The sequence below is a fragment of the Mesoplodon mirus genome, assembly GCF_964341445.2.
Source record: "Mesoplodon mirus genome assembly, chromosome: 14".
Lineage (NCBI taxonomy): Eukaryota > Metazoa > Chordata > Mammalia > Artiodactyla > Ziphiidae > Mesoplodon > Mesoplodon mirus.
In genome coordinates this window covers 24960551-24987382 of record NC_138990.1, presented here as the reverse complement: position 1 = coordinate 24987382, position 26832 = coordinate 24960551, and the positions used below count along the sequence as shown (strand labels likewise).

At 46.8% G+C, this 26832-nt stretch overlaps 2 protein-coding genes across 6 annotated transcripts; one reads left to right on the top strand and one right to left on the bottom strand.

Moving 5' to 3' along the window:
- The first annotated feature begins 2639 nt into the window (after window positions 1–2639).
- Window positions 2640–10224, top strand: ALKAL2 (ALK and LTK ligand 2). Of its 2 annotated transcripts, XM_082642047.1 has the most exons (5): window positions 2661–2941; window positions 4528–4581; window positions 4667–4747; window positions 7491–7556; window positions 10107–10224. In XM_082642047.1, the coding sequence occupies exons 1-4, from the start codon at window positions 2683–2685 to the stop codon at window positions 7553–7555; spliced, it is 459 nt and encodes a 152-aa protein (XP_082498173.1). In that variant the 5' UTR covers window positions 2661–2682; the 3' UTR covers window position 7556; window positions 10107–10224. The 2 variants fall into 2 exon arrangements, with proteins under 2 accessions (XP_082498172.1, XP_082498173.1); XM_082642046.1 differs by lacking the exon at window positions 4667–4747 and having other exon boundaries at window positions 2640–2941.
- On the bottom strand, window positions 9974–26738 carry ACP1 (acid phosphatase 1). 4 transcript variants are annotated; one of them, XM_082642043.1, is made up of 8 exons: window positions 26592–26738; window positions 22442–22515; window positions 22079–22192; window positions 15432–15493; window positions 13341–13446; window positions 13115–13183; window positions 12019–12114; window positions 9974–10373 (listed from the first exon to the last, which is right to left on the bottom strand). In XM_082642043.1, the coding sequence occupies exons 1-7, from the start codon at window positions 26632–26634 to the stop codon at window positions 12061–12063; spliced, it is 522 nt and encodes a 173-aa protein (XP_082498169.1). In that variant the 5' UTR covers window positions 26635–26738; the 3' UTR covers window positions 9974–10373; window positions 12019–12060. The 4 variants fall into 4 exon arrangements, with proteins under 4 accessions (XP_082498169.1, XP_082498168.1, XP_082498170.1 ...); XM_082642042.1 differs by lacking the exon at window positions 22079–22192 and adding an exon at window positions 22240–22353 and having other exon boundaries at window positions 26592–26731; XM_082642044.1 differs by lacking the exons at window positions 9974–10373; window positions 12019–12114; window positions 22079–22192 and adding an exon at window positions 22240–22353 and having other exon boundaries at window positions 12901–13183; window positions 26592–26727.
- Between the last annotated feature and the right edge of the window lie 94 nt (window positions 26739–26832).

Below are 26832 nucleotides of genomic sequence, written 5' to 3'. Positions count from 1 at the left end.
AAGGTTCCGGCGCAGACAGTACCCGGGCTGCCTGAGGGATGCTGGTGAGTGCTGGCGGAGAAAGACTTGTCACTAGGCGGTGCTCTCCCAAGAGGAGCTTAAACTTCCATTTACACACAGAAAGGGGAAAGGGAAAAGGAAAAATATCTCATTTTATCTGCTTAAGAGCAGCTTGATATGAATGTTTACTGTTTCTAGAGTCTATCTTGACAGAAACATTCACATTTTAGTCATATTGCTTGTGGGGGGCGGGGAACCTCCCTGAGAAATCAAACCATCTCCTTTAAACACATACCCTTAAAAGGTGCGTGTGTGGAAGGGGCTGGACTTGGATGCTCACAGTTTTGTATCTTTCGTCTCTGTTCTATTTACCCCACCTGACTCTGCCAAACACTCCTGTCTTCCTGAGGAAACAGACCGAGGGAAGGGTGGGAGAGGGAGAGACGGAGAGACAGAGGCTCGGCGCGGGCCCTGCCTGGGGCGTCGAGGCCGCCAGCGCCGCGCCCGCATCATCCTCGGCATCCGTGCCATCCACCCACTGTGCGCTGCCCGGCTAATGGCTGAGGCTTTTAATTCTGGTCCCCACGCTCCCTTTCGGGTATTGAACTGAGAACACCTTTCTCAGTCAGATCGCCGACTTGGAGGATGTCCAGCGCCTGCCCAGAAAGCGCCAATAAAATGGGAAAGTGCGCAATTGATTGATAATACATTTTACAAGAAAAAAAAATTAAAGGAGATAAATTGTTGAACTCTCACAAATGTGCCTGCCTACATCCAAAGAACCAAAACTTTCTGAAAGAGTCGGGCCTGGAGGGAGGTGACCCGGGAGCGCTCCCGCGGGCGTTTCCGGGGAAAGGGAGCGAGAGAACCTGGGGAGCAGGTGGGCGCTGACGGTCCAGAGCGCTGTCCTCGTGCGTGGGTCCGCGGGCTGGGGGGGGAGGGTGTGGCGGGGGAGGGGTGCTGCCGGTGTCCTGCCTGGCAGCTCTGCCCCGAGGTGCCCAGCCCTAACCCAGCCCCTGCCCTCCGGGCTGCCCGCCCAGGACCAGCCTCGGGCAAAGCGGACCTCGGCCCCAGAGTGGTCCCCAGCCTCGCCGGCAGGTCCCCCCAAAACGCACAGACTCCAGTTGACTTATTAAATGCCGAGGCAATCAGGCAGCTCCTTTTTTAATAGCCCAAGATCTACATTTAGACAAAAACAGATCCGAGTTCCTGGTAAAGGCGTTTCTTCTCATCCTGTCACAAGTGACAGGAACGGAGGGAAATAGACTGAAGGAGAGAAGGGGGGGGTGAATGGGAGGGACAAAGGGGAGGAGGAGGGAGATGGGATGAAGGGGGAAGAGGCAGGAGAGGGGAAATGGGGGAGGTGGGAGGGGAGGGGACAGGGGAGGGAGACCGACAGGGCGGGTAGAGATGGAGCAGAGAGGAAATGGGGGAGGTGGGGGGGATGCGGGAGGGGGGCTGGAGGGGGGAAGTGGGGGAGCTGGGGGAGGAGACGGGGGAGACTCGGAGGGGGAGCTGGAGGGGGTGGGGAGAGGGGAGACAGACGGGATGCGGAGACATGGGAGGAGTTGTTGGCGGGGGGGCGGGGGGGTGTCTGACGAAGATCCGCGCGGGTATACGAACACTTCAGCGGCTTCTAATTAAAGCCCCGCGCCGGGCCCTCGGGGACCCGCCTGACGTCGGCGGCTGCGGGGATAAGAGGCGCCCCGAGGTCCGAGGCCGGACTCTGCCGGTGCGCACCCCAGGCAAGTGCGGGTTCCCAGCTCGGAGCTGCCGAGGCACCGCGTCCCCTTCCCCGCGCGTCCAGTGCGCTCCGCCGGCCCGGGCGCCGCCGGGCATGGAGTAGCAAGCGGGGCGCGCGGCTCTGGGGCGCGCGGACAGACGCCCGGACAGACGCCAGAGGACGCCCGCGGCTCCGGGGCGCGGGGACAGGTAACCCGGCCAGGCTCCTGCGCGCAGGTGGCCCCGCGGGCGGCGCCGGGCAGGTGTGGGCCGGGCCCCTTCCCCGGGAGCCAAGGGTTTTCCAGAACCTGGCCCAGCGGGCGGCCGGGGCGAGGGTCCCGGCGCGGGAGCTCCTCGGTGGGGATCGGGGACAGCGGGGGGAGGGGGCGACCGCCACACAAAGGCGCTGCTGGAAACTTGAGCGCGGCCGCTCCCCGAGGGAGATGGGTGTGGGCCCGACCCTCCGAGCGGCCGCCGCCGCCCCGCTCGGCGTGTAAAGGGGACGGAAAGTTGTGGCGACGCGTTGAGCCGCGGGGCGCCGGCGATGCGCCATTTCCAGGAAAGTTCGGAGGCCGGCGGCGGGGGCGGGACGCGGGCGCAAGGCGGCCAGGGCCCGTGCCGCCCGCGCGCGGAGAGCGGGCGCACCCTAAGGCTTACTCTCAGCATCAGCGCGTGGGACCTCGGGGAGGGCGAGTCCTCGTGGAGACCGCGGCCCAGCCTCTCGCTGCCGGGCCCCCGCCCGCCCTCCAGGCCTGGGACGGCGCGGCGCGTCCCTCCAACTGGGTTGGCGGGCATTCTCTGGGTCCGCAGGGCCGGGGCGCGCGGACCGAGGGGAGTGGCCTCTCCCGCCCTCCCCGCTCCCCCCGCCGACTGGCTGTCCGGGTCTCCCCGCACCCCTGTCCCTGCAGTGAGCCGAGCTCCGGGAGCGCGTCGGATCCGCCCAGCCTGGCCGAGCGCAGGATGCGCGGACCAGGGCGCCCCCTCCTCCTGGGGCTGCTGCTCGTGCTGGGGGCGGCGGGGCCCGGCCGGGGGGTCGCGGAGACCCGGGAGGCCGCGGACAGGCAGACGCTGCTGCAGCTCATCGTGGAGATCGTCCAGGAGCTCAGGAAGTACCACTCGGGGGAGTCCAAGAGGCTGCAGCTCTCGGGCCGGCAGGACTACACCCCGGGCCGCAGGGAGGTCTCGGACTACGGGGCTTACCCGGAGGAGCAGAGAGTGGGTGAGTGTCCCCGCCGCGTGGCTGTGTAGGCGGAGTGGACCGCTCCCCAAGGCCTCCCGGGTGTGTGCGGTGTTGACGGCAGGTCCGCCTGTCCTGTCTCAGGAGACGCTAGAAGAACTAGTACTTGCTTGGAAATAGAACTGTCTTTGAGAACACATACGTATTTTTAAAATACAAATACATTTTGACTGTTAAAAAAACTGGGAAATATTTTTTTTAGAGAAGGAAATAGGAATTCCATGAACGATGCCTGGCAGATAACGTAACTATCCCTCATCCACTTCTAAGACGTGTGAGTTGTTACTTGGTCAGTCATTTCAGCATAGAACTGTCATCTGTTATTTTGGAAATGGAAATATTTTCAGCAAAGCAGTTTCAACTGAGCCAGAAATTCCCATTCCCCCCCACCCCCCATGGCAGAGCTTTCCCAGCGTGGCTGCCCCTTGGGAAATTACCAAGGAAAGCATGCAAGCTTTTAATGCTTTCATGACACAATTAGGTCAAATATGATAAGGTCAGTTTTCTATAGACTGACTAAAGTTAGTTGTAAATGAAGACTGACATTTAGGAGATGTCTAAGCCTTGCAAGTAAGATTCTTATGGAAATGCTCCCTCTTCAGATGAGAATTGGTGGTGGTGTGACCACGTGCCATCGCATTTCTAGTGCAGAACAGGTGAGTGAACATGAATCCAGATGACTGAAAAAAAAAATAATAATAAGGCTGAAGTCAGAAAGGATGTCAGTCAGGTTAGTTACCAACACTAACTAGGTGCTGTGCCGGTACAGTCTTCCCCTGGGAATTGTACCTTTATCTCATCCAACCAGGTTAATGTCTGTTTCCATGCATTCACACCAGCCTTCATAACAAGTGGTTTTGACAGCAACTACCCCTTTTTCTAAATATATACCTAGAAGAATATATACCTAAAGCAAATTTTTTGTTTGAAGTATGAGATCAGGTTTTCTTCCTAGAACTCTGAGAGGTTGTTGAATTTTTTTTTTTTTTTTTTTTTTTTTTTGGTACGCGGGCCTCTCTCACTGTTGTGGCCTCTCCCGTTGCGGAGCACAGGCTCCGGACGCGCAGGCTCAGCGGCCATGGCTCACGGGCCCAGCTGCTCCGTGGCACGTGGGATCTTCCCCGACCGGAGCACGAACCCGCGTCCCCTGCATCGGCAGGCGAACTCCCAACCACTGCGCCACCAGGGAAGCCCGAGGTTGTTGAATTTGATTCCCAAGCTCTTCAAGATGAAAGTGTCTACAAGTGATTTATTCACTGGAAGATAACTGTCACACACACACACACACACACACACACACACACCTACCTTTCTTTTCCTATAACTTTACAGTCCCTGCCTCTATCCTAGTGGTGGAGACTGGACATTAATACCGGAGTTTGGAGGACAGTTAATATGATTTGAGGAAAATGTGCCCTATCACCCGTCTTCACATTGTCACGTACTGCAATCGTGGGGCTGCTGTGTTCAGGGCAGAATTTCCGGTAACTTTAAACATTCACTTCGGATCACATGAAAACATGCTTCTTTCAGGCAATTTAATAATCAACTTACTTTCCCTCAAACAGAAATTGTTCCTCGAGATCTAAGGATGAAAGACAAGTTTCTGAAACATCTTACAGGTAAGCTTTCCACGCATTACTTCGCCGCTCCCCAGCTCCTGGCATCCCGCAGCCCTCACAATCTGTTTCTTCTTCCACGTTCCAGGTCCTCTTTATTTCAGCCCAAAGTGCAGCAAACACTTCCACAGACTTTACCACAACACCCGAGACTGCACCATCCCCACCTGTAAGTGACCGCATCCAACTCGCTTTAGAAATGCCAGTACAGTGTAGACGAGACTTCAGGCCCCTCCACCTAGGTGAACAGGCCCCTGCCTTCTGTAACCCAGGTTTGCTAATATTACTCCCTGCTGACTATGCAGACAGGGGCTGGGGTGAGTAGACCGCTTAAGAAGATAACCGCAGGCAGCAGCTAGTGGAACATGGTTTACAGTCATTGGAATGAATCGGCTCTTGGAAGGGGCTGGCCTCTTCCACGCACTTTGCCGAATTCTGGTCTGATGCCAGTCCTTGTATCCACTCAACTCTGACAGTGGAACAAATGTTTCAAATGAGTTGCTAAAATGACCACTGCAGGGTGTACGGTAACTATGGTTGGCCCTGGGCCATCCCCACTGCCCTGGCCAGAGACTTTTTGTTTCCACCGGTAATTATAACCCCATCACCCAGGAATTTTACTGCTATTTCAAAATCCTGCTCTTCTGCTTGGCTTCATCACTAATTCAGACATGCAGGTGCCCTTTTCTGTCTGGCTCTCAGCTGTAACTTTCTGGTTTATACACAACAAAGTGCACTTCATTTTCCCTCAAAAGTGCTTCCTGTGCTCTTCACAAAACAGAGAGTGCTGACAAGTAACTTATTAGCTAGAGTGACATCTGCTAGAGCCCTACACCAATTTTTTTTGTGTGTAGGGATCACAAATTTCCTTCCATTTAAGGCTCACAGGAGGGCAGTTGTACAAATAAGCCAGGTCTCTTAGGAGCTGCTTTCAGGACTGTCCCAAGGGGCAGCAAACCAGACCTGCCTGTCCTGCTCAAAACAATAACCCCCTTTCCATGAAGGGGAAGCTGCTCTGTGCAGGCAGCAGCATCCCTTTATGGAGCTCCTTGTCTCGCACGTCCGCAAACATGGCAGGCAGACAGGGAGCCCCTTCAGGAGGGAGCTGGGGTGGTCCCGGTCAAAGCTACCACGGGGACAGTGGCATGAGTCAACGGGTGGCACCGTGTCCCAGAAGCTCCATGCTCCAGTCTCACCCTCTCATCCAGGCCACGTGGACCTGGGACACCTCACCTCCCTCTTTCCTTCCTCTGAAATGGAATCACCTTCTGTTTGAGAATTACTAACCTGCTTCTAGGGGTCAGAGAACCTTCTTTTTGTTTCAATGTGTATATATTTTTATGTTAAATCTTGTTTTACAATAATAGAATCATAGATTCTAAATTTGAAAGTGACCCTTAGGGTCATTGCTTGAATCCTTTCATTCACGGGCAAGGAGACAGACAAGGCACTTAGGCTGCGTGTGCCCCATCGCAGACGCCGCAGGTGCCACCCACATTGCTGCCTCCTTTGCTGAGTGGGCCGCCACCAAGCTCCTAGTCACCCGTAAGGTGAGGTGGTGGGCCCAGGACCGGTCAGAAATGCCCCTGGGCCTGGAAGCAGATCTGTGCCCTGGACAAGTGGCTGCTGTGTGGGTCCCACCTCTCTCAGCCCATAAAGAGCTGCAGAGCCAACCTGGCCACTTCTGTGCTGCTCAAGGCTGCATACGACAGTTCCCAGAATCCTGGCCGTTAGACAGAAGGAACCACAGACCTTCTCACTCAAGGTGTGGTCCTGGGGTGAGCTCCTGGGAAGAGCAGGACTTTTGAGTCCACCACACCTGCTGAGCAAAGTCTGCACCTTAAGGGGACCCCAGGTGGACATCAGGGTGGAGAACATGTGGCCCAGTGGGGTCATGGTCGCCCTCAGGATCTCAGGGTGTGTGGCAAATGCCAGTATCTCCTTTGAGCTCCTACAGTCCGCTGCTTCCACGTGTGGTCTCTTTAGGAAAACCACATCCTAAAACACATGGCCCATCTGAAGAAGAGCAGAAAAGCCAGGAATCCTGATGACCCTGCTTCCAGCTGTCAGATAATTTTTTCCTTTGAGCCCAAACTATTACGTCCTCCAGATATTTAGCGGGTGTGTTTTTAGAAGACTTAGGTGCTTGCCTGACAAACATGCTGGGCATATTTATTGCTGTCAATTTACTCATTCACTCAGAATTTCAGCTAAGAGTATGAATTCTTCCATCTTTAAGTAGGATTTTGTGACTCTTGAGAAGTGAACTTCATATTGAGGAATCCCTTCATGGGCGTGATTGCTGTGTCCTCTGAGGCAGCACCTATGAGACTAATGAAATAGGAAACCATATGAGACACCTAGGAAAACCAGTCTGCGCTCAGAAATCAGCTCTTGCTTCCCTCCATTGTCCAGCCAGGTTTTTTTGCTCTGGTACTTGGCTGTTGACCCACTGTCTTCAGAATTTCTGTGCGGAAGTCTTTGTGTTATGATTAACTCAAGAGGGGACTCGGCCTGCACGTGACCTAGAAGTTAAGTAACACGGGGCACGGGAAGACCGAACTCTAGGAAGCAAAACGAAAGCTGTTTTAATGAGCCCAGCAGCTACTGCGAGAAGAAAACAGGCAGAGAGCAGCCGCGTGGGAGACTCTGCATCCCCACTTCCCACAGCCTCCCAGTTACATCATTTAACTTCTGTCACGTGATGCTAAAGGCCCCGAGGCACCATAAATTATTAAATCAACAACTTCGAGCCACGATTGCAGATGACAGTCTATGTATTGTTTCCAAGGAATTCAGAATATTTAAAGGAATGAATGGCTTTAGCAGTTGCTATGCTTGTTTAAAATGAATGCTATTCATTTAAGTCGTTGAGGTAGCTGACGAGGGTCTGTGATTTATTTCCCTTGTAGACTATAAGAGATGCGCCCGGCTTCTTACTCGGCTGGCTGTCAGTCCGATGTGCATGGAGGGATAAGGTAAGCTGACAGCCCCGTCGCTGTGGCCCACACACCAAAGACTGGATGCATTTGGGACATGAAAAATTCATGGGAGTTTAGAGACAGTCATTCTTCGGGTAAAGTAGACTTACTCTGAGCAAGGTTGACAGAACACTCAAAATAGCTCTAGATACTGTGGCCAGCGGTAAACACACAGCCCCCCAGGCAGCCCCTGAGACCTGGTCGCAGGAGGACACGCTGGCCGAGCGCACGTTAACCTGCACACAGCCCACTGGCTACTGACTTCGGTGCGTGACATGGTGTGTATCTGCCCACCCACTTCTAGGCTTTCATTCAAACATTCATAAACGAGTATATGACTAACCACGTCCATGCAAATTTTAGCGACATATCTGGCAAATGTTTGCATTGAATTCTGTCATTATACCAATACACTTATAAAGAATAGCTAAGAATAGGTATCCTCTTTAAATGTTTCTATCAAAGTTATTTTTTCAAAGCCTAAATATAAATACACATTGAGTTTATGAGCTACACTTTTTACCTTGGGCTCTTGAGGGCTGACATGTAACACACAACGCTGTCAGCAAGAGTCAAGGGATGGGCTGAAAGGTTTTATTTTCCTGAGACAAATGCCATCGATTCCAGCCACAAACTATAACTTCACAACTGGAGACTAGCCGTGTGTCCTGGGTGCTATAGGCACAGCCAGATGCCGGGTCTGCCTTGCAGTCAGATGGCTGCCCCTTCGTCTCCTGTAAGTGGAGGAGGGGTGCTTACCGTGGCGAAGGCTGCGCTCAACAATGTCTGCACAGACGCTCGGGGTCAGCCGGGCAGTGGGTGCTGCCCTGAGCTGCGTCCTTAGCGCTGCTTCTTCCCATCAGAAGTCCCACTCGCAAATGGGGGTTCAGTGAAACAAGTGGTTAGGGGAGGGTATCATCCCACATCTCCCACAAGCTCACTGAAACTTGTATAACACTTTCTATGTGGGGGAAGTGAAAGCACAGTTTTTAATGCCAAAGCTGAGAAATTCCTCCACCTTCACTTCTCATCTGAATGCTGTCCAGTTTCTCTTCCACTGCCCACGTGGCAAACAGAAAACTTCTTATTTTTAAAGCAATGAATGGATTCTTGTAAGTCTCCCAAAGTACCTGCCCGGGGAGATGAGAATGTTGCTTTTATTAAGCATTTCTTTATAGTTAAAGCATCACTGTTTCCAAAGATGAACCAGGCACATCCTTGGAAAACAACTGCCATCTACTCACAAGTGGGAGACCAGATGCCCAGTGTCCACATCCACCGGAACAACCGCTCAGGCCACAGGCTTCCTGTCTCTGTGCCTGCGAGCTAACCCCGTGCTTCCCCACAGTCGTTCCCCAAAGACTGCTCTCCTGCAGAGACAGCTCCCCGGAGCGAAAAGCCCAGAGTAATGGTACCCAGGAGCCTACACTTCCGTGGAACTGCTCCCGAGCATGGGCCTGCCTCTGCGCTGTCTCAGGACGGGCACGCCAGGGCTTTCCCAACACAACACAGAGACCCACGTCACACTGGTCACCACCGTCAGTAACCGTGTTCACTTTTGTCAAGAAGTGGGTAGTTTAAAATACAGATAGTTCTGCTAAAATAATTTCATAACATTTTAAAAGATTAATTGCTTCCAACTCCCGAAGTTCTAAATCGCAGTAGCAAAGTCGTAACTGGTTGGTGACGACGCAGACAGTCAAGGGTTTCTGTGTACCCTGACATCCCAGAGGGCAGAGCACACATCCTGCGTTAGCAGCAGGTTTTCCTTAAGTGGCGCAAGCTGCGTCCACATACCTTTCTTCTGCTGCCCTAACACATGAAGATGTCAGGAAAAGCTGCAGAGTAAGACTCCTCTTCCTACTCCAGACCAGAGCCTCAACTTCTTAAAGGCTAAGTCTGAAAGAAGTGGGTCTTTAGAGGGGTCCGAGCACAGGGACCCTCCACACTTGTGGTCTCAGAGCAGAGCCCGAGCCCGAGCCCTTTGCTCCTTCTTGCTGAAACTCATGACCTGATCTCCTCGAGCCAAAGAGAAGCTGTAGCTTCCCAGCCATCCTCTCACACAGCAAGAGAGCCTCTCAAACACACCCCTTCATTACCTGGACCTGCTGCTCCAGTAAGTTAAAAGCCTGAGCCCTGGAATATTTTCAGAGAAACGGAGTTTTGAGTAACAAGTATCCAGCTCATTCTACAAAATGCAGCCTAATCTGAGCAACCCAGGATTGCCCCAAAATCAGTGTGGACTGAACTACTGAGGACTTGACGGCAGACACATCAACACTGAGCACTGTTCTTCAGATCCTAACAAGCATTTTCTTCATTTGTGATGATTTTCATCCCTTTAGCACAGCAGGCCCATGACGACTGAGGACTGAGTTACTTTCCAGAATAAAATAGACACACATTTTGGCACACAGGGAAACATTCAGGCTGTAATTCCTCATATCTATGCACACATTATGTTACATGTAATCTAATGTATAGGTCTTCCAGAATCAATAAGCAACTGTGAATCATTCTCTGAAACCAAATGTGTTTGTTTCGCAGTGAGCAGAGCACGGTGTAGCAGCAGCGGCCGAGGAACCGTGAGAAGTGCCTTGGAGACCAACGGGACAGAACCCACTGCCTTCTGGACACACCCCATGAACAGAGATTTATTTTTGCAGACAGACTCTTCCATAATTCCTTTACCTTGAGTTTCGTATGCTGACACCGTCTGTGGACACAGAGTCAGTAAATGGGTGTGCCCGACAGCAATGCTTGCCACTGGTCATTTTAGAAAACAGGAGAATGCTCCACATTTGATGTGTCATGCTGTGAAATGGCAGAGAGATATCTCATTTTCCTGATTAGGTGATGTCACAAATATTTCTTTAGAAGCATAAGCAGAATCAGCAGAATCTAAAACTATATTTTCATATAGCATATGGTATTATTTAATATTTTATTACTTTTACAATTAAATGCCCAGAGTATCATTTGGAATTGCATGAAAAATTAAAAAAAAAAAAGAGAGAGAAAAGAACTTCGGTTGTGGAGACATTGGAGGGTAAATCTGTGCACATGCTCAGGCTAATTTCATTTGTCCTTTGTATAATAAATGTAAAATGTAATATAGTATCCAGATACTGTGCAATATGTAAATACTGTAAATAAAATGCAAGTAATAAATGAAGTGTTTGTTATAATGAAGTCTTCAAAGTGACTCTTTACTTCTGAACAAGTTCATCGTTGGGAATTCATGATTTACAAATCTTTTGAAAAGACTGAAATACTGGCAGGATATCACAGAATATAAAAGGCATAAATAAATAAAATGAGAAAGCTATGAATTCTTGTAAGGGACATCAGCATTTTTTAAAGAGAGTGGCACTATATGACGGTGACATATTTCTTAACGTACGTGCTTTGGTAGCGAGTATTTCAAATAAGGTTGCATCCATATTTCCTGTATGACTTTGTAATGGAAACACTAAACTCCGTATTTCCTGTATGACCTTGTAATGGAAACGCTAAACTAAGAGGGACCTTAAGACTTCCAAAAAGCTCCAGATTTTTACAGGTAGACATATTTTGAATAAATCTGACTGGATCTAATTTTTAAGACAAGTGAATTCAGCAATGAGGTTTTCTGATCATATGACCCCTAGTCTGGATACAGCCTAAGGACAAAGTCAACTTAGGAGTCCTAGGATTTGTCTGAGGATCTGTATTTAAGACATATATGTAAATATTAAAGAAAACAAACTATAGAGATTTATTTATCAACATAAAGAAACAGAAAATAAGAAATTCCCTGACTTTGAGAGTATTAAGCAATTGCTGAACGATTAGGGCCCTAGGCTGTAATTTCTGAAGTGCTTTACTTTCCTGTTTCCTAGTTGCAAGTAGACTTTTTCCCTCAATTCTTTAGAGCTACCATTATCAAATTCTCAATCCACCCAGCCTCCCACGTTTCAGGATAAGCCCTCATGGAGCAATCCCGCAGGCCGCCACACACACGCCTGGCCAGTCTTCTTGCCGTGGCCTCCCCAGTGCCCCTGAGTCTGCCACCCCCGGTGGCCTGGTGGGAAAGATGCCTTGCTCATCCCTCAGGCCCGGGTGAGTTCAGGACTGAAGGTCCCCCATCTGGGACCCCTGTGATACTGAGGACTAGAAGCCGTTCCTCTGAACTCCCCCTGCTTCTGAGCCACGGTCACTCAGACTGATCTGTGACTCAGAGTCCTCCCAGGACTTCGGGTCATCAACGATGAACTGGGGTGAAGACCAGGAGTGGAGAAAAGCTGTCCCTCATCTAGCCATCCACAGGGGTCTGCCTTGGGGTGCTGGCCCCAAGGAGGAGAACCCACACTCCACTGAAGATGGGGGCGCAGGCAAGGCCACTGTGGCTGCAGGGCTGCCAGCTCCTTTCATGAACAGATTACTTAAGTGGAAGCAACGTGCTTACTTAGGCACTTACACTGCTTAGGGTGCTGCCCGGCACGGAGCAGACGGGCACACATCACACAGCATCCAAAAGGGACAGTGGAGGCAATGCTTTCTGATTCTTCTCCACCTGTCAGTAAAAAAACAGGCAGACACCAAACTTGTACTTAGTTGTACTTTTGTAATTTCCCCAGTTTATTTGAAAACAATCTTTTCTGACATATATTCATAAGAATTTTAGATCAGTTATCTCCAAGTGCACAGAAATTACCTATATTTGCCTATAATCTAAGCACTGATAAAAGAATACTTAACATATCAATATTTATGCATTCCAACATAAAATGACTTTTTCCCACTTATTATTTTTTTCCCACTTAAGCTGATCTATATTTGACATTCAGGTTACTCACATGCATGTAAAAGCAGACGTGGTCCCCACACTGACCCTAAGGTAAACCAGCACACAAGTGTCCTTCTTCCCAGACATAATCACATTTCCAGAGGCAAAGTGGTTCAAACAGGAACACATAAGCTGACTTCCTTATGAAATCAACTAGACAGACACAAACTAAGGAGTGAAGGTGCTGAAGATTAGTCACACAAACCTTCCTCCTTCCTGTCCTGTAAATGCGTAAGTGTGCACTGTGCGTGTGTATGAACACTTCTCGCCAACGTCACTGGACACCAGGCCCTGGCATCAGGAGGCAGTGCAGGGCAGGGGCCCTGTCCGCACAGAGGGAAGAGGTCGTGCAGATTCTTGGAAGTGCCAATGGGCTCCGATGCTGACGAGCCTTACAGTGATGTGTTGCTTCATTATGTTCTATTTTGCTGCTCTACTACTTTGTTTGTGCCACTATTTTTGTAACTGGGGCAAAGCGGGAGGTTCAACTAGTCTAAGAACACTAACCCCATAAACTGTCTGAATCAAAATTTGTTATTTATTCGTCCACCAAATGCAACAACTGATTTCCATCTACAGTTATTTTCTAAGGTAAGAAACAGTGAGTCAACTGAAAAAAGGGCTGCGGCTTTGGCTAGGGAATGGTGACACTGTGACACCTGACTGAGAACGCAGGCCTGCGGGAACAAGCCTGGGCCGCAGCAGGACTGGACCCGGGTCAGCGAACCTTCTCCAGGAAGGCTCTGCAGCACCGCACACACTGTTGGTAGACGGTCTCAAAGTCAGCGTCGTTACCCTGAAAAGACAGGGAAAAGGAAGAGCAACAAAGCCTGCGTGAGGAAAAGGCCCTTTGGGAGCCTGCCTCCGACTCCCGACGTCAGGGCCCACAGACAGGCTGGTCTTACATTATCCCTACCCGTGAACCGCAGGATGGAAGTGAGAACCATACTTACATAATAAGGGTCTTCAATGATGAACTGTTTCTGTGGATCGTAGCTCCCAAGTAGTTCAATTTTCGCTCTGCAGTTTTTAACTTGATTACTTTTCCTATTCAAATCTCTGTAAAATTGAAACATGAACTTAAGTTTTCTAATCTATGGTTTCAAGTTAACTGGGACATCTGCTAGGGTTTTATGAAGCATCCATATCAAAATCCAGCAAAGTGACCTGATTTAAAGAGGAAATCAAACACTTGGCAGCTCTGTACGGCCCTCCGTGGGGCTGCAGTCATGGGGCTCTGTCTCTCAGGGAAGGGAGCTCGCAACAGCAGGGGATTTACACAAAATGTACAGCTTTGAGTCAGACGATAATTAGCATTCTCCTGACAAGGTGACAGAATGGAACGCAAAAAAGCCATGAGAACAAAGTCCCAGAGGGCGGGAGGTTCCACGCTAAGGTGTCCTGACGGTCATCCTTGCACCTACTCCACTGCCTAGGGGGGCTCCACTCCCATCTCCCACCTCAGCTTTCTCACTGAGCTTCATGTGGACTGTTCCCGCATTTGGTTACCAAATCTCTATGGGAGACAACAGAGTCTAACGGGAAACCCGCGAGGCCTCAGAGCACAGACCCTCCCCAGGAAGCAACCGAGGCTGAAACGTGACGGGCAGGTGGGAGCAGGGGTGGCTCGGGCTGCACCACCAAGTGCCAACCACGTCTGGACATTTCATTAATAGGGTGCCACACAGAGTTCTCTAACAAGACACTGTTGATGATACGGATGAGCTATTCTATAAGTGAGAAAAATGAGGACGAAACAAAACTAACAAGTGAAAAACAAAAATAGACAATCTATGTATTTTAACGCAGTTCGTGATTAACGAAAACCTAGGTAAGCCTGTTGCGTCCGTACCTGTCCACCCTACAATAGTGACTAAAGGAAAGAGTTTCTGTTAATCAAACACATGCAACATTTACGGGTTAGCAGTGAAGCAAGACAGTGTGGTCCCGTGCTCACACCGAAGGCTCATCTCTGTCCTCTCGGTGAGGGCAGACACCAAGGGCCCTGCAGGCGGACTGCTGAGGCATCTCACTCAGCAAGACCTATTGTGTGACAGGCAGCACGGTGCCCATCTTGCAACTGGCGCATGGTCTGCTCATACATTCCCTTTGGTCACCTAGCCCGAGTCTGCCTCTATATTTGTAAAATACATCATATTCATTTATCTTTGCGTGGTCACGTTGTATCATATTGTTTGTTAGGTTTAATTTTAATACATGAAGCCCATAATACAAGTAAGCCCACCTCTGACTTCACGAGGAGAGGCCCAGGAAAATGCTCTCATCATTGGTTACCAATGCCTGGCTGAAGAAATGCCACACCAGGTTCCTTGTTGCCCAGATCCATGTCCCCTGAGGTCAAACGCACATGTGAGGCGATAGGGCACGGTGGTGAGTGTGACTCATGACTCACAGAGCACAGGCTAAAATTCCAACACACCCACCAATGAATCTGTGAACTTGGGCAAGTAACGTAACCTCTCTGTGCCTCGAATTCCTCTTTGATAAGGCGGAGCAACAGTGCAAACCTTCAGAGGAAGCGCTTTGGTGTGCACAGCACATTATATGCACCATGCTTAGCCATTTTTATCTAATACCTTAATCTGACAGTTCTTGTTTTTTAAATTGATTAAGGCAATCAACAATTTAAATGAACTAAAACGTCTTCTTTTTTGTTAGTCTTTTTTTGGGGGTTGCTGTGAGGCAGCTGTAAGGGGGAATAAGATGAGAAACACAATAAAACACCATGCTGGCCGTGAATCATTATAGCAATAACAAACTCATTCTCCTGCAAGACAAAGCATCACCTTATATATCAGACTTTTCCTTATCAAAGGGTGTGTCTCAGTGTAAACAGATCTATGAGACTTCAATTCTAAATTATTCTCTGGATTTCTTACTATTCTAAATAAGTACTTCTACATGTTGTGACCATCATTATATATTACAAGTTTAAGGTACTAGAAAAGTCATTTTGGACAACAATCTGCTTAGCCTATTACTGAACTGAGTTGAAGAGAAATACCCTTTAAAAATACGATTACCTCAGGTTGCTTTCATCCATACATAGCATATAATCAAAAGTGGCAAAGTCTTCTTTGGTAACCTAAAAGTAAATGAGAAGTGAGAACATAATGTTTACGTTTAGACCAATCGAGCCTAGAGGATCCAAAACAGAACCTTAAAAAAAAAAAACGATACTTGAATCTGCTACTCACCAATTAAGTTATAGATCAATTAAGGTACTTTAAAGTAAAACAGTTAACCTGATTTCCTAAAATTGTATTGCAAATAAACTTTATTTTATACAGTTCCCTAGAATAATCATAAAATAGTATAATATGTGGATGCAAAGTTTATACTTCATCTTCGACTTCTTAGAAACAAAGTATAGTTCAGTTAACTTATTAAACTGTCCCGTATCTGAGCCCTATTTTTCACTCGACACGTACTCATCCTCAGCCCCCGTGACATGTAGCAACCGCAGCACTGATGGCTGCCCTCGTGGGGCTTCCCTCCTACGCAGGGTGGGCAGCTCGCAGGAGCGACAGCGCCTCACAGGAAAACAGAGCAGAGAAGATGGCAGAGAGGAAGATAACAGTTCGGGCAGGGTGGTCAGGCTCACTAGAAAGAAACACATGAGTAACTGAATCTCTGGGTCTTCTCTATTCTGACTAAATATCCGTAACTTGGACGTGACACAGAAGAGAGTGCCACTCAATATTTTTACTAATTCTAACCTAAACTTTGCACTGTTTTCTGACATAATTCATAAGCATAAGCTCACTAAAATATAAACAAAAAACTCTCATGATTTTTTACTAGTATAAGTAATGACAGAATAAGAAAGGAACAACTATATTCAATGTTAATAACCTATAAGGGAAAAGAATTGGAAAAAGAATATATATATATATATGTAATATATATATATATAACTGAATCACTCTGCTGTACACCTGAAACTAACACAGCACTGTAAATTAACTATACTTCAATTTAAAAAATGGTAGGCAGGTAGGAAGGAAGGGAAACATGCCGTAATCAAGGATGGAAATAATTTCTAAGAATGCTTTCAATACTCATCTTCATCACTAAAAAAATCCTCTAAAATATAGTGGCACAATGAAACTACAAAGATTTTGAATACCTGGTTAAACAGAGTAGTGACACTCTACTATAATCAGCGCTGCAAAAGAACCATAAATATACTCACTATTCTGTTAAAAATAATAAATTTTGGCTCTTCGTGTGCACTTGCATTAATTTTTAGTGTAGCACATTAATAAAGTACTGGGACCAAATTTTGCTAACATTCCCAAGGTACTAGCTTGTTTTAAAATCTATTAGAACAAATATTACAAGTTATTTCCCCAAATTAGTTGTCTGAGAAATGTCCTGAGATTAAATATTAAACATTGTTTTTAATTTTGGAATGACTGCAATTGCAGATCCTAAGAAAGACTTAGTAACTGACAGCTACATGTAGCTACATGATGTTTAGATGTTAAAATGACTGTGGAAGAAAAGGAACAGCTATAATTAACATCTTATAAAGAATGCATGGTAAAGGATTTCCGCTTGCAGCTATAAATGAAATAGCTTGTGGCAAAACAACCCTATTGCCAGAAAAAAAGTAGAAAACGCCCATGAAAACTAAACACTTCTGCACAATCATTAACGTGCTCCCATGACAGCCAGGCTCAGAAAGGCCAAAATCCCAGCCACGTGCACAGGACCAGGTACGCAAACTGGCGGGCCCTCTGCTGCTACAGATAAGCCTGGCTACCTGAGAGGGCTGACTGGCCACAAAGGGCAGCTGGCATCTTGCTCCCACCCTCAAGAGGACTTGCTGACCCTGGGCCCTGGCTAGAGCTCGGAAGAGAGATCTCAAACTTCCTGGATGCAGAAATTTTTAACTCTTAAAAATTATTTAGGCCTTCCCGCTAAACAACTTGTTACTTAGGGTTATATTTATTGTACCAATATTCACCAAAGCTATTAAAAGTGAAATTTTTATAACACTTATTATTCACTTAAAAATAATAAAAATTCCTTACCTGTTATTATAACATTTTATAAATGAAAAACAGCTCTACTTTCCACACTGAAACTTAGGGAGGAGAGTGGCACTGTTTTACATTTTTGCAAATCTCTTTAATGTCTGCTTACTCAAGGCAGACAGTTCTCCTGTGTGCTTCTGCATTTGATCTGCTGAAATATGCAAAACCAGCCTCACACAAGTATGTAGCTTAAAAGCAGTATTTTAACAGCCATTGTGTAACTGTGGATATTTTCTGATGCAACCCCAAAGCTCATCAGCAGTGGTTCCTTACAGGTTATTTGCAAAATGCAGAACATGAAAACATATGAGCAAACTTCTCCTACTCTGTCCAAGCTCACTGGTTATGGTTAGTCTGACCCTTTGAATGGATCCCTGACTCACACATTTTGACCTCACGGGCCTAGGGGTCCCTGGAACCCACTTTGGGGACTGTGCTTTAGACTCTCACAGGAGGGGCTGTTAGCAATGTCTGAGGACATCGTGATTGTCACGATGGGGGATTAAAGGGGTGCTCAGCATCGCGTGGGTCAAACCATCCAGCCTCCCAGGTCACGAGAAGCCTGCGCAGAAGGCCGCTGATGGAAGGCAGAAGCACCAAAGGGCCAGTGGGCAACCTCACCGGCTGGAGATGCTGGAGGTGAAGCTGGTACCCACACGTTTTCTCCTCAGAGCATCTACCAAGTTCCTAAACTATTCAGAGAAAGAAGCCAAGAGGACAAGTGGAAGGCCACATGCAGCAGACTCAGTGAGGAAGGAAGAACTACTTCAGAAGCTGCCAAACAGGAACAGCCCTGTGTGCCGAACGCCTCCCCAGCAGGTGGGGCTCCTGGAAGTTCACCCGAGAGGGGCCCGTCCAGCACAGCCCAAGCCCCACGAGGCAGGTCCAGAAACCAATCAGCTCCAAACCAATCCCTGCCCTACCGAAGCGGAGCCATCTGGGGGCGAAGGTCCTTCACCCAAAGCTTCTACATTGTTTATACATCATGCTCAGCATTTAATCGAAACTAGCAAGCATACCAAGCAATACAACAAAGAGGAAAAGAAAAAAAAAGCAGACTCACAGATGACCCAGGTATTAGTTACTAGACTTTATTTAAAATAACTGTGATCGGAATTGTTCAAGAAAATATAGGGCAAGATGTAGAATTTCACCAGAGAGCTGGAATCAATTTAAAAGATCAAATAAAACTTAAAGAATTAAATAAAGTAACAGACACTAAATATTCAATAAATAGAGGCTTATGGACTGTTTGAAAACATAGAAAGATTTGTACGTCACAAAACAGATCAGTAGAAAAATCTGACTGAAAAACAGAGTGAAAAGGATGGAGAAAGTAGAAAAAGCACAAGAAATTTATGTTTAAAATACATTTAGGTTGAATCTCAGAAGAATGAGGGGAAGAAAAATATACAAAGATGACAGCCCAGAATCTTCCAGCACTGATGAAAATCATCAAGACACAAATTCAGGAAGTGAATCTGACCACATAAAACTGCTGGTAACTACACACCAAAGAAAAACTAAAGACAGCAGAAGAAAATGACAGCAACTGCAGGAAACAACAAGAAGACAATGGATTAGATGAATCCTTCCAAACAGTTAAAGCAGAAATACCATCATTGTTTGACAAGTTTTTTAACAGAAGAGGGAAAAAACATTAGCCAACTTGTTTCATGAGGCTGCTCGACCCTGACACAGTGTGTGATGCCAGGTGTGTATCCACCCCTGACACAGTGTGTGATGCAGGGTGTGTATCCAACGGAACTGCACACATACAAAAATATTCAGTGGAGCTCAGCCCCAAACTAGAAACAACCCTAGTGCTCATCAAGAGTGGAAGTGATAAATAAACTGTAGCCTAACTGTAAAATGATACTGAGTCCACAAATGAAGATGACTAAAGCTTTGCTATGAGCAACAGTACGGAGAATCTCACAAAGGAAAATGCTGACAGAAGTATACACACTATAGGATTCCGCCGCCATAAGGTTAAAAAGGTAGACGGCATTTTGAGTGGGGACCTCTGGGGTAGAGGGAGTAGGACTGGTCGTGCCGGAAGATGCACTGAGCACCCTGACATCTGTGTATGTGTCAAATAAAGTTTACTGAAAAGGGAAAGAATGTATGATAAAGTAAACATCCCCACAGAACTAACCGGATGTGAGAGTTCACATACTCCAGAGAAATGATTACACGCGCTAAAAAGAAAAAAGTACCCCTTAATGTATTTTGTCTATAAAACCCAGGTTTAACAGAAATATTAGAATAGTTCTCATACAAATTGTGATACTCACTAAAGAGGAAATCTGTAAACATTAGAAAATGCTAAAAAGTAACAGAGATCTCACGTGATACTGACATATCCTACTAGGACTTCCAAATTTTTAAAAAAATCATTGTTGAGAAAATTTTCTTAAAAGCAACAAGAAAAAGAAAAAGAAAATAGATCATGTGGAAGTACTACTTCTAAAACTGGTAATAATTTCATAAGCAGTAACTTTCTAGCTTTGTTTTTTTAAGGCATGTGTATTTAAAATATTTCATTTGTACCCACTTTTATTATAAACTTAGTGTAGGAAAAATAATCTGATCTTAAAAATAGAAAACATGGAAGTATGATTGCTCATAATTCTGAAGGTCTACTCAAAATAAATCTACATTATTTAAAAAACAGAAAGTAGAAATTGGCAAGGTATGCAAAACCCTGAAGAGATCAGAATGGACAAATGATATAAAAAATGTTTAATCTCCAATGAAAATTCCACTTAAGGGTCCTTAAAATAGTTAATTTAAATAGGAAATTGTTAACATGCAGAGTCAACTGATGTAGCCAGAAACTAGTTCACAGATCTCAGTTATCTAAGTCAAAAATAATGTGTGTATTACTAATTTCTGAGACATTATTAACATATTAAAAGTGTTTCTATAGTAATTTTGTTTTGTGAATTTTCTGGCTCACACCTCAACAAATAAACCTGTAATTAAATCCAAGTTCTACCACTTTGCAGCTGCATAACCTTCAATAAGTCATTTATTTTCTCTCCAGAACTGTTTCTTGACCTGCAAAATGTGTTTACCAACCACTCCTTTCCGTAACTGATAAAAATTGAGAACGACCAAAGTTTAAAATATGATGTTATATGGCAAAGCAATCTGCAAAGTTTTAAATAGAGACAAAATTTAGTATAACAGTGACTAAGGAATCTTTATCCAGTCTTGCAAAAAGTTCTGATCCAAGCACTAATACTAAATTATAGTTCTCCCACTGCCATCCATACTTACAAACATGCAATATATTTGACAACTGATTTTCAAAATATTTGGCTTCTCACTTTGAAGGCCTCAAAAGCTCATCTGACACTAAGCCATGACCTCTCCTGGCCTATAGAGACTACATTTTGTTAGGATGGATACAAAAGGAAGTTAGCAGATTTTAGCGAGGTTTTTAAAAAATCCAATTGAATCTCCACAAAATAATCATATTGATAAAAATAGCAGTCCCTTTAGAACAACACGCTAGTCAGAAACGAAGCGTGTTTCTGTAGCAGCTGGTCCCCGTGGTTACAGAAGGTGCCAGCACGAGCACCCACAGCAGCTCCTAGACTGGGAGGGACTGGACGGGCCGCCTACAGACCCCGACGTCTCACCACGAATGCTGCCATGAAAACCTCAGCACCCCACCTCCCGCGGTTCCACGGGAGTCTAGAACCCTGTAGCCCAATAACGTGGCCTCCAGACCAAGTGGCTACTTAAATGAGTTACAATTTAAAGTTCAGCCTCCATCACACTGGCCATATCTCGAAAGTGCAAAAGCCACATGCAGCTGGTGGCTTCCACCCTGGAGAGCAGATAAGGCACCATCCTCCTCGCAGGACGTTCTGCTGGGCCACATTCCAGAACCGAAACCCAGAAGTACTACTGGTGTGCAAGATATGCATCCATAATAATATCAGCATTACCCTGTATTTCTAAGGCACTTCACAGTTGGCAATATGTTTCTGTATTTATAACAGAAATTTATTCTAGCAACCACCTAGTAATGGAAGCAGACTAAGTCACTATGCCTTAAATGTTTAAAGACCTCACAGATAAAAAAAAAGGTGATGACAACTCAGGTCTTCCAGCTCTTAGCCAGGGCTCTCTCAACCATGCATTTTTTTTTTCTAGTCCCAGCTCATTTCCACTTTTTTTTTTTTTTTTACATCTTATTGGAGTATAATTGCTTTACAATGGTGTGTTAGTTTCTGCTTTATAACAAAGTGAATCAGTTATACATATACGTATGTTCCCATACCTCTTCCCTCTTGCGTCTCCCTTCCTCCCACCCTCCCTATCCCACCCCTCTAGGTGGTCAGAAAGCACCGAGCTGATCTCCCTGTGCTATGCGGCTGCTTCCCACTAGCTATCTATTTTACGTTTGTCAACCATGCATTTTAATAAGTCAACTCAAAGACCATGCAAACCTTTCAGAACTGTGGAACCAGAATGGGTGTATTGTGGCTGGTTAGGCCAACCCTAAATAAACACACTCAAACACACTCACTACACATAAGTCTGGTTAAGCCTCTCACCACCTCTCAGGTTATGGGATCAACGTATTAGAAATTAAACAAGGTCTCTTCTACCTGTCTTGCTTTATGGGCTGTGTTAATGCCATGATTTCTTAGGCAGCTCACAGCTCTTGGATCTGGCGACCGGCCCACGTTCCAGTCAGAAACAGCGCCACTGTCAATGACCCACTGCAACACAAAACACACAAGTGCACCTTCAAGGTCAAGTACGGTACCTGCCGGGCAACGTGATTCATGGGGATACCATGCCTCTTCATGCAAGCCTGCCCCCGATAATCAGGAGGGTTTCCTAGTTCATACGTGGACGTTGCTGCACTGTCTATCCTCCACTGCAGGAGAAAAAAAGAATTTTTTTTCACAATTTTCTGCCCCAAAGCCATTCAGGTTGGCCTCTTTAAGGTAGTGAAGAGTACTTACAATATCTGAAATGTTTTGATCAGTTACAAGTTTCCTGAAAACTGCTTCTGCGATGGGTGATCGACAGATGTTACCTTAAAAAGAAGGAGGGGGCAGAGAGTGAGCACCTGGTTTGAGGGAAGCAAGGTGCTCTTCTCTGAGGTGACCGTCCTGCCAGCACATGGCAGAACCTGGGGGAACAGCTGACCCAACCCTGCTCAATGATTTCACACCAACTGTCCAAGTACTCAAAGTACAAATGACAAAGACATCAGAAATCAGAACACTTATGAGCAACATCATCGTTTTTCAGGTTGCTATCACTGACCCAGAAGCGAGTCGTGAAATCAACAAAGTGGGTCGCAACCAGCCTATTTTAAAATGAAATACAACAGAATAGAGTTTAAAATATGTATTTTCAAGTACTGCACATAATAAAGATGGCTATTGTTTCATAAAACACACAAGCAAATGTATTTAGGCCTAAGAGTAATTCCACAGACTTCTACCGCAGGACCTGTGCGGAGCCCTTGCTTGAGTGCTGTGGGCCCAGAAGTCAGCCAGCTGGGGTAGGGATGGTCCTCCAGGCTGTCCAGTCTGCCCAGAACTTACAGCAGCTACAAGTTCACAGAGCCCCAGAGCCACCCTCACTTCAAACCAGCTGAACCTTCCAGGTTCAATATTTCTCCAGAAGGATTGCAGAATTCAGGAAAATGCTATACTTATGATTATAGTTTTATTATCACAAAAAGATACAGAGCAGAACCAGCCAAAGTCAGAGAGCACAGCAAAGATTCTGGAAGAGTTCCAAATAGGACACTTTCTGGTCCTTGGGGACGTGTCACATTCCCGGCACCCATGTGTGACAGTACTCAGCGTACTGCCAATCCAGGGCACCTCCCAGAGCTCCAGTGCCAAGGATTTATCGGGGTTTCATAAATAAGCCTAACGGATTGAATCTCTGGCCTGTGGTTGGACTCAGTGTCCAGCCCCTTCCCCTCCCACATGTGGCTCGCAGCTTCCACCCCGAGTTACCTCCTCAGCATAAGCTGTGTAGGGCCATCCCTGAATCACAAAACACTCCTGTCACTCTGAGGGAATTCCGAGGGGTTTGAAGGTTACCTCCCAGCAGCCAGGACAGAGGCAAGACCTCTCATTAAATTGGGTCAAATTCCTTACTACACAGGGGAAGATAAAAGACAGAAAATCTTCCCTCAAAATATTTCTACCACGTGCCAAGCAATGTATTTATGGGAGATACGGAATTAGCTGTAATAAAAACAAGAAAACAAATGCTGATAGACAAGCAATATACTACAGGAGCACGGGAAAAGATTCTAAAAAGCATAAAGAATAAGAAAATTTCTTATGAGAAAAAAAGAAAGAACAATTAGGGCTGGTCTTTAAAGGATGAAGAGTATTTAAATACTGGTTAATTGTAGGAAAAAGGTAATCTGACACCACTATGTTCTCTCTCATCTCCCACTGTGTTGGCTGGGACACAATTAACAGCACACATTCTTTCGACCTTTAAAACATTAAACACTTAATAATCTTGCCAAAATAAGGAGTTCCGGTCTTTTCTGCTATTACCCTTCCCAATGGTATACATCTGGCACTTCCCTGCACTACAGTCTGAAAAAGGTCCAAATAAACGCTTTGAAGGAATAAAACTTTTGTTTCAGAAATGTACTGTTGTTACTGTCCTGCATACAGACTACCAAGTGAAATGGCAAACAGCAACCTCAAATACCCCAGAACTCCATGTCTCACCCCCTCCACCGGCAAAGCTCTGGTCCAACACACAAACTCTCTCTGAACTGTGGGTCTCCCTCCTGTGGCCCTCACCCCTTCTCAGTCCAATCTCAACACAACAGCTGAAGGCTTCTTTTTAAACTTCCCACCTCTGCTCAAAATCCTCCAATGGCTTAACTCGCTCAGTGAGCCCAAGTCCTCACACGGTCTCACCAGATCTGTCCACCACAGAACCTAAATGTGGGTCTGAAAACTAGGGCTCAGGACCCACCAGCTTTGTATATAGTTCTCAATGTTAAAAATAATTTTTTACATTTTTAAACAGTTGAAAAATACTCAGAAGTAGAATATCTTGAGAATATTACATAGAATTCAAATCCCAGTGTCCATACACAATTACAGCCAAGCATAATCATTTACGTATTGGCTAGGGCTGCTTTTGCACTACACCTTTGGTATGGCCTACAAAGCACAAAATATTTGTTCTCTGGCTCTTTACATAAGGAGTTTGCAGACTCCTGCCCCAGAACACTCACTGTATGTGAGGAAGTAACTTCTCCCCTATGTACCAAGAACAGTACTACTTATGTATCCACTGGGAACTGAGAAAACAGTCACATTATCTCTGGGTCCTCAGGTACAGAGGAGTGTCTGACTGAGAAGGTACTAGGTCACCAGGCCCAGAACTTCAGCTTCCCGGCCGTTTCTTGAACATGGCCAGCACCCTCACTTCAAAATCTTTCACCTGCCTTCCTCTGGGTCCAGAGTGCTTTTCCAAAATACCCTACACTTGCTTCCTCATCTCCTTCAAGTCTTTGCTCAAATGTCACCTTCTCGGTAAGGCCTCCCCTGAACAGCCTACTTACAGTCGCACTCCCCTTCCTCTCCCCCTTTCCTGCCTTACTGTCCTAACCAAATACTTGATTGTTGATGATATGAGATGCCCAACCTGAGCTGAACTGCCCTTTAAAAAAATGTGTTGAAGCTGTCAGTCAGCCTTCAGCGGAGAGCTTAAAAATCAAATGATGCCTACTGTCAAAGTGAAACAAGGAGGCCTTTTACTTTTCCCCTCATAGAAATTCAGTTCTGCAAATACCTAGTGTGCATATTTTGTCTTAAAGCTGGAAATACAAAGAAAAATAAGGGACAGTTATTGCCTTCAAGAGGGCTAAATCTAGCTATAATCTCAGGAGGCTATCAAGTTAATTATAATAAAGTTTGTGTGAGGAAAGGTGTCTATAAAGGGTCATGGGAACAACTACCTCTACCTAGAGGATCTGGAAAAAGTAAAGAAGGGAATACTTGGGTCTGACCTTTTAGAAAGGCTTTCCAGGCAAAATGCAAAATGGGTTCCCAGAAAGAAGCACACAATGGAAGGCACACTGAGCATCTGAAGTGCTGGGGAACAGGGAGTCCAGAGGGTGTGTGGGTAGGAAACGGTAAAGGGGGTAAAGTGGGAAACGCTGAGCACACTTCTGTGGTCTTCTTTAAGGGTGCACCTAAAGAGGAGTGGAAGGAAATGCAGACTCATCGGAAGGTTTTAAGTCACTGGACTATTGACCATATAGGCCTTCCTCTCCGGGGAATTAAGGCGATGGGGTGGAAGCACTGAGGTGCCCTATCAAAGGAAAAATCCTGAAAGCTAAAGGGAAAGTGAGCTCTATTTTAAGTAAGGGAGGCTAACTGTTGAAATCCTAAAAATGAAAATAATTCTGAGCTGGAAGGTACCTGAAGAATTAAAGATAAAAAATACCTTCATTTTCACGTAGAGGAATATTGGCATATGGAGCTGTTACATAGCAACCTAGGGAATCATGTCTCCCTGGTTTGGCTTTTACAATCAAGAAATCCTAAACCTTTGCACTTCCCCTGCCTTTAGGTCAGATCCATTTGTGAGCATGCGCCGAGGAAACATGCCAGCAAACCAGTGTTGTCATGGGTTTCGGCGCATCAGGAGGCCCTTAAAGGACAGATCAGTCCAGTGGCCTTGAGTCTATCTGATGAAGGGGAAAAAGGGATTCTAGGCAAGTGCAATGCCAGGAACCCTGGCTTGGAGTACAGGTGCTGCAGGTGAGAAGGGAACCGGGCTTGGAGAAAGGACTGTACAGAAGCTAGAGGTCGAGGCTTGCATAGAGGACTTCAGCAGGTGACAGGGGATCCGACTCGGAGACAGGACTGAACAGAGGACCCCGCTTGGAGAAAGAACCGGGCACGTCAATGACACGCCGCCTGCAGAGCTGCCCAGGCAACTGCGCCGCGCTGACGGAGAGCGCGGCGCCCCATGCCACCCTCGGGTCTCCCCTCTCCGGCCTCCTCCGCATCACCGTTCCTGGTCCAGCGGCGCAGCCCAGAGCGCACGAAGCCCTCCCCAGCCCTCCAGGAAAGTCAAAGTGGGGCTAGATCGGCGCTGTCTCACCCAGACACACGAACAGCACTGACTTGGTCACCTGTTCGGCCATCTTCCCGCACTCATAGAGGCGCTCACTAATCACGTCGGAACGTTTCTGGCGCGGCGCATGCGCATCGCGAGGGGCCCGCTCCGCGCGCCCGCGTAGTCCTGCCCCGGCCCCACCCGGAGCGAGAGTGCAGTCTCGCGCTTGCGCAGTCTGGCCCCAGAGCCGCCCGCGGGAGGCGGAGCCGAGAGCCACCCCGAGGGC

Coding starts and splice junctions, on each gene's coding strand:
- ALKAL2 (XM_082642047.1), top strand. CDS start 2,683: ATGCGCGGACCAGGGCGCCCCCTCCTCCTGGGGCTGCTGCTCGTGCTG. Junction 4,582..4,666: donor GTTTCTGAAACATCTTACAG/GTAAGCTTTCCA, acceptor TCCACGTTCCAG/GTCCTCTTTATTTCAGCCCA. Junction 4,748..7,490: donor AGACTGCACCATCCCCACCT/GTAAGTGACCGC, acceptor TTTCCCTTGTAG/ACTATAAGAGATGCGCCCGG.
- ACP1 (XM_082642043.1), bottom strand. CDS start 26,634: ATGGCCGAACAGGTGACCAAGTCAGTGCTGTTCGTGTGTCTGG. Junction 22,516..26,591: donor AGTGCTGTTCGTGTGTCTGG/GTGAGACAGCGC, acceptor CTTCTTTTTAAG/GTAACATCTGTCGATCACCC. Junction 13,184..13,340: donor TCATTGAAGACCCTTATTAT/GTAAGTATGGTT, acceptor CTGTCTTTTCAG/GGTAACGACGCTGACTTTGA.